Source organism: Vulpes vulpes, chromosome 8 (assembly GCF_048418805.1).
Source record: "Vulpes vulpes isolate BD-2025 chromosome 8, VulVul3, whole genome shotgun sequence".
NCBI lineage: Eukaryota > Metazoa > Chordata > Mammalia > Carnivora > Canidae > Vulpes > Vulpes vulpes.
The window spans coordinates 32,358,818-32,367,248 of NC_132787.1; the positions used below are offsets into that span (position 1 = coordinate 32,358,818).

General features: G+C 50.4%; 1 protein-coding gene across 10 annotated transcripts in view; it reads left to right on the plus strand.

Moving 5' to 3' along the window:
- The window catches only part of GRIN2B (glutamate ionotropic receptor NMDA type subunit 2B), a 411,663-nt gene extending 404,653 nt beyond the window's left edge, over positions 1-7,010 (plus strand). For 4 of the 10 annotated variants that reach the window (XM_072765996.1, XM_072765995.1, XM_072765994.1 and 1 more), the window contains exons 14-15: positions 1,399-3,282; positions 6,618-7,010. In XM_072765996.1, the coding sequence (XP_072622097.1) occupies positions 1,399-3,258 (1,860 nt within the window). In that variant the 3' untranslated portion in view covers positions 3,259-3,282; positions 6,618-7,010. Of the gene's footprint in view, positions 1-1,398; positions 5,734-6,617 lie in introns of those variants that run through there. The other 6 variants (XM_072765991.1, XM_072765993.1, XM_072765990.1 and 3 more) reach the window with 2 other exon arrangements.
- Positions 7,011-8,431: the final 1,421 nt, after the last annotated feature.

The window sequence follows — 8,431 nt, forward strand, 5'->3', positions numbered from 1 at the left end:
TCGAGTCTCGATACTGCACTCTGGGACAGTGAGGTTCACCTCATCCAAACCTCTCTTCGTTCTCACTTAGCAGCAGTTCTCCATTCTAATCTTCTCCGTTCTTGTCCCCATCTGTTGGGGCAACTTCCCTACCCAAATCAATCCCCTTTGTTTCAAAGACCCCATTCAAATGACCTCCCCTTCACCTAATTCCCTCTCCGGGGAGAAAAGTTCCAAACGTGTCCACTTTTCAAGGCAGGGAGCAAGACATTAGCAGGTTGGCTTGACTTGGGACTTGACCCCGACTCATTACCTCTCCTTGGATGGTGTTCTTCAAGGCCTGGTACAAGGAGTTGTACCCAGGGAGTTCTCAATCAATACTAATTTGTCACGATATTAATTATGCATGATAAGATTAAGTGAGTGAGAAAGTTTAAGAAGGAAACCAGGAGCTAAAGAGAATAAATGAGAGGCTCAACAGAGGAATTATTTATTTCTATTTAGTACTTGCTATCTGTCCCAATTCCGCCCTCCCACGGTGCAGGGCACAGCAGGAGAAAAATTATTCTTTGACCCCAGGGCTCCCTTACTCTCTCTGTGAATTTGGTTCACACTTGGCTCAAGAAGAGAACCTGGGTGGCTCAGAGCAGTTGAGCGTCTGCCTTTGGCTCACTCAGGTCATGATCCTGGGGTCCTGGGATTGAGTCCTGCATCGGGTTCCCTGCAGGGAACCTGCTTCTTCCTCTGCCTGTGTCTCTGCCTCTCTCTGTGTGTCTCTCATGAATAAATAAATAAAAACTTGAGAGAGAGAGAGAGAGAGAGAGAGAGAGAGAGAGAGAGAGAACTGCTCAGCTGCTATTTGGTGCCCAGAATCCTCAAAGCCACTCAAAATTTGTCAGAGCTGGAAGAACGGCTGTGGTGCGCTCCGAGCTCCCCTGTGCTGTACTGCCAGGCAGCAGGGGCCAGCCAGGGCAGAAGGCCCCAACATCCATGGAGCATGGCTCCTGGCAGCTGACGATAAGTTTTGCCATCAGTTGATATCACAACCTCATTTTTAAGATCTGGAAACCTAGGCAGAGGAAGGAAAATCAGTGCAAGTCAATGGTGGAATGGAGGTGTAGAATGTCACGTCTTAAAATTCTAGTCTGTTTAGTCAACGTCACTGGGAGTGCCGTGTCCCCTCGAGGAGAGCCAAGCCACTGAGCTTAGCTCGTGATATGAAAACTTGCTAAATTCAAGGTGATCAATCAGGCAAGCTTCCAGCCACATCGTCCTATGAATATACTAAGACTTTTTCATGTTTTCCTTGACTTTTCTCGACCAGTTAGATAGGTGGTAGTGGTGGAGGGGCAGGCATTCTCTGTGGTCATTTCCAGCCTCGCTGGGGACCTGACCCATCTCATCCTCTTCCTGCTGCAGGGTATCTACAGTTGCATCCATGGAGTGGCTATCGAGGAGCGCCAGTCCGTGATGAATTCCCCCACCGCGACCATGAACAACACACACTCCAACATCCTGCGCCTGCTCCGCACGGCCAAGAACATGGCCAACCTGTCTGGTGTGAACGGCTCCCCCCAGAGTGCCCTGGACTTCATCCGACGTGAGTCGTCCGTCTATGACATCTCCGAGCACCGCCGCAGCTTCACGCATTCCGACTGCAAATCCTACAACAACCCGCCGTGCGAGGAGAACCTCTTCAGCGACTACATCAGTGAGGTGGAGAGGACTTTTGGTAACCTGCAGCTGAAGGACAGCAACGTGTACCAGGATCACTATCACCACCACCACCGGCCCCACAGCATCGGCAGCGCCAGCTCCATCGACGGGCTCTACGACTGTGACAACCCGCCTTTCACCACCCAGCCGAGGTCCATCAGCAAGAAGCCCCTGGACCTCGGCCTCCCCTCCTCCAAACACAGCCAGCTCAGTGACCTGTACGGCAAATTCTCCTTCAAGAGCGACCGCTACAGTGGCCACGATGACTTGATCCGCTCGGACGTGTCTGACATCTCCACGCACACGGTCACCTACGGAAACATCGAGGGCAACGCCGCCAAGAGGCGCAAGCAGCAATACAAGGACAGCCTGAAGAAGCGGCCGGCCTCGGCCAAGTCCCGGCGCGAGTTCGACGAGATCGAGCTGGCCTACCGCCGCCGGCCGCCCCGCTCCCCTGACCACAAGCGTTACTTCAGGGACAAGGAGGGGCTCCGGGACTTCTACCTGGACCAGTTCCGCACCAAGGAGAACTCCCCGCACTGGGAGCACGTGGACCTGACGGACATCTACAAGGAGCAGAGCGATGACTTTAAGCGCGACTCGGTGAGCGGAGGAGGGCCCTGTACCAACAGGTCTCACCTCAAACACGCGGCGGGCGACAAGCACGGCGTGGTCAGCGGGGTCCCGGCCCCTTGGGAGAAGAACCTGAGCAACGTGGATTGGGAGGACCGCTCCGGGGGCAACTTTTGCCGCAGCTGCCCCTCAAAGCTGCACAACTACTCCACGGCGGTGGCCGGGCAGAACTCGGGCCGGCAGGCGTGCATCCGGTGCGAGGCCTGCAAGAAGGCGGGGAACCTGTACGACATCAGCGAGGACAACTCCCTGCAGGAGCTGGACCAGCCGGCTGCCCCTGTGGCCGTGCCGTCAAACGCGCCCAGCACCAAGTACCCCCAGAGCCCGACCAACTCCAAGGCCCAGAAGAAGACCCGGAACAAGCTGCGCCGGCAGCACTCCTACGACACCTTCGTGGACCTGCAGAAGGAAGAAGCCGCCTTGGCCCCGCGCAGCGTGAGCCTGAAAGACAAGGGCCGGTTCCTGGACGGGAGTCCCTACGCCCACATGTTTGAGACGCCAGCTGGCGAGAGCACCTTTGCCAACCACGAGTCCTCAGTGGCCGCCGCCGGACACCGCCACCACAACAACCCCGGCGGCGGCGGCTACATGCTCAGCAAGTCGCTCTACCCCGACCGGGTCACGCAAAACCCTTTCATCCCCACTTTTGGGGACGACCAGTGCTTGCTCCATGGCAGCAAATCCTACTTCTTCAGGCAGCCCACGGTGGCGGGGGCGCCGAAAGCCAGGCCAGACTTCCGCGCCCTTGTCACCAACAAGCCGGTGGTCTCGGCCCTGCACGGGGCCGTGCCAGGCCGTTTCCAGAAAGACATCTGTATAGGGAACCAGTCCAACCCCTGTGTGCCTAACAACAAAAACCCCAGGGCTTTCAATGGCTCCAGCAATGGGCATGTTTATGAGAAACTTTCTAGTATTGAGTCTGATGTCTGAGTGAGGGAAGAGAGAGGTTTTAAGGTGGGTATGGGAGGGTGGGGCTGTGGGCGTGTGGTGCGCATGTCACGGAGGGTGACGGGGGTGAACTTGGTTCCCATTTGCTCCTTTCTTGTTTTAGTTTATTTATGGAATCCTGGAGTTCTGATTCCTCCTGAGGGCAGCCCTGGTGACCAGTACCATCTCTCCTCCCTTTCTGGGTCTTTCCTCCCTCCCCACCTGTCAGCCCTTCCTTCCCTGGGAAAGAATACAGTGGGTGCTCAGCCCCCAGGGGCAGAGTGGAGGAAGGAAGTGGCTGCGTGTGTGAGCTTCCTCCCAGCATGGAAGGGCTATTAGCCACCCTCTTGCAGTGAAGCAGGGAGAAGCAAAAGGAGGCCACATGAGCCCATGATAGCTCTTCCGAAACGGAACTTTAGGTTTAGGTGAGAAAGCAGAAGCGTCCAAACACGACCATTTAGTGTACTGCCTGTGAACGAAAAGAGGCTTTTGCTAAAATCTTGTCACTCAGGTGGTATCTGTTTAGGGATTCTGTGTGGTGCAGAGGGCAGGAGGCCCTGTGTGTTTATATATAAGCCAAAAAAAAAAAAATGTTTGTTTTGATGCCATGAGGCTCATTAGTGGTGAAATGGAACAAAGAGTCATTAGTGGATGACGGAAAGCACCTCAGAGATGTGTCCCACGGTGCATTTGAGGCAAGAGAGGACAGACTGCCTGTGTGTGTGTGTCCATGCACACTTGTGCAGATGTGTAGTCTACACAGGCATGCAGTCGGGGGCCTGCCTGTAGAGTAGGCAACCTTGACTCATAATGGCGTTTCTTTCAACGTCCCTAAACAATGGACTTGTGTTGGCTTATATACAAACAGACATGGTCATATGTCACCTGAATGTTGGCTGTCTCTCTCCTTCACCCTTCCCGAATGAGGAGAATGGAAGGAAGTTCTTGGCAGAGAAGATTATGTGGTCTAGACAAAAAGGTGATGAACAATCCTACAAGAGCAAGGTACAAAAGTAACTCCTCCGTGGTTCAGCAGGTTTTGACCAAGAACTTTCCAGGCAGGCTAAAGGGAAATAGAAGCAGCCATCATTCTTTTGCCCACAGTCAAGAGCAAAAGATCCTCTAAAGCTTTATTGAGCTTTTTGCCCCTTCAGCTGGCCAAGGTCAGGGGAGGAGCTAAGCAAGGCTTGGGGAATAGGGGAGTTGTTAATGGTAGGGTAAGTGAGAGAGGGGGATGTTTTCAATGCTTTGATCCCTTCTTACTTAACCTGGAGCTGGAAGAGCTTGTTCTCACCAGAATTGATCACCGCCAATGCGGAACAGATGGTTAAGGGGAGTGAGCTTGCTCCATGAGTACAGCTCAAGAGATGTGGAGGGAAGCGAGGAGATTTGGAAGAGGAGAGGGTAGGAGAGGAGAGACTCCCTCACCACCCCCACTGGGTCTGGCTCCCTGAGAATGTGACATTGAGCCCAATGTGAACATTCTCAGTAGAAGCCCTTCCCCCTTCCTACCACACCTTCTTTCCCTCCCAGCTGTACCATTCCAGAATAAACATATATATATATAAATATGTATGTTTATTTATACACGCACACACACACACACACAAACTCCAGGGATGAGGGTACTGGCAGATGCGATGCCCCCTTCACTAAGTTGGAATCTTGAGAAGGCCGATGGATATTTGTCACTGCCGGTCCTGAAACTTGGGGAGGGGGTGTTCTGTGGGTCTGCTCCACTGTTCTGCCTTCCTCCCCTGACACAGGGTGGCAGCCAAAGAGCCCCGGGTCTGCCTGGAAGCTTGACTGCAGGATCTCCATGTTGCACACAGGACACATAAACCAGAAAGGTGCTCATCCTCCTCTGGAAGGAAGCTGCCATGTCTCTTCAAGTCACACCCTCCAGGGCTGCTCTTTGCCTTCCTGTCTGCCCTGACTCACCACCCTCCCCTCATTCCCCGCCCTTGACTGCGGTCCCCTGTCCTCCTCCTTGATTTTTTTACCTCAGTATCTTTCATTTTAAAGCCAACTGAAGGCCTTGTAAAGCTATGTTTCCTTTCTTAAACGAACCTGGGGGCAAGGGGCTGAACCTCTCACAGATTTGGAGAGAGGAGCACAGGAGTGCTTTACCTTAGATTCGAGGAAAGACTTTGAGAGGACAGAGGGCGTGAGGCGTCTCCAGGAGGAAGAAGGAGAAGGGCCATATAAACATTGCTTCACCCTGACTCTGTCCAAGGTCAGGGGCTCCTCCCCTCACTCTTCCTCTTACCTCACCCCTTTCAAATAAAACAACAACAACAACAACAACAAAAAACGACAAAAAAAAACAAAAACAAAAAAAAAACCAAACCAACTAACCTAGCGAACAGCAATCTAGAACAAAGGGGGCTCTGTTGGTCTCCACTGGTGACAGAAATCAAGATGGTGTTTATTTCATATGTAAATATTTTGTTTTCTAATTAATTTTGTATAGATAAAGTGTTCTCTTGTGAGTATTCAGGGTGTTGGGCTGGAGGGAGTGGGGTGGGGATGGGAATGAGAGGGAAGTGTTTTGTTATGGGTTTTCATTTTCCATCGGGCGGGGCGGGGGGAGTTGTTTTTGTATGGCTTCTGCTTCAGGGTGTCTGGGGAAAAGTGTATGTGAATGGAGGCCACTGTGGTTTAAAAAAAAAAAAAAAAGCCAGGGAAGAGTAAATTTGTGTCCACACCTCCCCACCTCACCAGGAATCCTCTTGGTCTGTGAGAAGTGCTCGTGCCCAACCACCCTGGCTTGGCACTGGGTCCCAGTTTGGCGCTAAGCAAAACCCAGGTCCCACAGATCACCAGCATTCCATGCAGAGTCCAGCTGGTGGCACCACGTTTTCCCTGTCAGCACCTTGGGTAGGAAAGATTCCCCAAAAGGGCTTAAAGCAGAATTGAGGTCAAATTAACCCTCAGTCTGAATGGGGCTGAGAGGTTTCAGGAAGCTCAGTCCCGAGAAATCTCCCAGCAGCCTCCTTGTGATGTTTAGCAGCCCTCTCAAACTGACTCTTTTCTTGCTAGTACCTGAGTACTGGCCCCCTCCTTCCTCTCCCCACCCTCCACTCCTGAGATATCAGCACTGCAAGCACATCCAGAAAAGTCCCAGTAAGTCTACTCTTTGAAGCATGTAATATCTGGTTACAGGGAGGTAGCGCTGGATACGTGTCTTACAAATATGCATGCTTTTCTAGAAAAGATTACTAGATCTGCTCAAAACTCAGTGGCCAGACAATTCTCTTAAAAAACGTGCAGAAGTTGGTTTTAGAGGTAGAAGGGTGGGTATGTGAGGGACGGTGCCAATAGTGACTTTATTTTTGCCCTGTCCTCATTTCTGCCCTCAGGACGGTGCTATTTGCCTCGAGCCAGGGATTCATAACCTGACCTTGGATTAACCAGACAAACAGAATTTCTTTCACTGGATTATTTGTTTTGTGAAGGGTGGCAGCCTCTCTTTATCTACCACGGGATGAAATGTCCAAATCCATTTACGCGAGATGTTACAGCATATTTTGTCCTTTCCTCCCATCGTCAAAAGCTGTCAGCTGGATAATTTCATTTTTCAGAGCCTTTTCTTTGGCCCCATTGGTCATTTCTCTTCAGCTGGATGTTTGAATTGGGACCAAATAAGGTATTCATGGCCTGCCCGAGAAAACTTAAAGAAAGGAAGGCCAAGCATTGTCAAGTTGTAGATGTTGCTTCATTCCAAAATAACAAGCCAGTAAAATGCACGAGGATGAATTCGGCAGTGAGCCCCTTCTATTCCACAGATGGGTCTGGACAGAGACCCAATCTATCCAAAACTGTGAGATTCCACAGACACCCTCGAGAGCACCAGTTGTTCCAATCTTCTTCAGAATCCATGCTTTCTATCTTTGGTGTCCTCTATCATTCCCTTCCACTGAGAAGTGGGTTGGTGGGGTGTGATCCTGTATCCTCTCAGTGGCAATGCTTAAATCTCAGCATTTCCACCAACCTCAGAGAATGTGCCCCTTGAATTTACCTGAGTCAAGAATGTGCACACCCTTCAGAGTGATGCATGTACAGTGGATCTCTAATTTCAAAGTATGTCACTGTGTATCCTCAGCCAGAACATGGGAAACATTCTTCGTGTGGATTCCCCTGTACTGGCCACAGCCATGTTGTGATTGGGGGAAAAAAATCCCAAACGATTCCATTAAGTGTTGGTGGTGTCACTAGTGCCAAAACGCATGTGTAATGTGATAAAATAGGAGTCTTCTATACAATTAAGTGAATATCACCCGCCCAGTCTTCTGTGGCCATGGGGAGTTGCCCAAAGTGGAATTCTCCGCACGGGAGGTGAAGAAACTGTTACCAAACTGCAGCGTGCTGGTCACCTGCACATCTCACTTAAGAACTAGGATTTCTTTGTTTTGCTTTTTGTTTGGTTTTTAGTTAGTTCAAGGTTTAGGGACAGAATAACCAGATTGTTTGGGCAATAGCCTTTGGAAAAAATGCTATTCTAGAACTCACTTTATTCTTTTAATACCCATCTCTCTAAGAAAGCCCTGTCGTTGCTTGACACCCTGTGTGTATCTGTCTGGTGTGTTAGGAATGATTCACATGTGTGCATACATGATGCAGCTTCAGTGCTATTGGTGAATGCATTGGGCATTTCCAGCTATTGTGGCCATAACTTCTGTGCTCTCTGAGCCCAAAGCCATATAAGAAATGTGTGTTTAGTAGACTGCCAGACACTTTGGTAGAACATTCACTTTCTTCACCTGAGTGTCAGAGACTCTTCTTTCTGTCTAAGGAACTGATTAGGGATGACAGGCAGCTAAAGGTGGACAGTTACACTGGAATCGGTCTGGCCTTACAAATGGTACATGATCTTCAGAGGTCCTGCGAGGACCCTTTGTTTTTCATTTCCTGCCCTGCTTCAACTGCTGGCTTCCTACACACATTTATTCCTCCAGCACTGAGCTGCTCCTCTGTCATTAGATGAAAATAATCCCAGGAAGGGTGACATATTAAGCCATATTAGGGATTTATACATTTAGACACCTCAGTTTACATTAGGATTCTTATTTCTTTTCCTGGGAATAATAATACAGGAGAAGATAGTAATGATACAGGAGAAGAGGGAGAGAGAGCAGAGAGCGCTGAGCATAACAAAGAAGAGAGTAAAAATGCA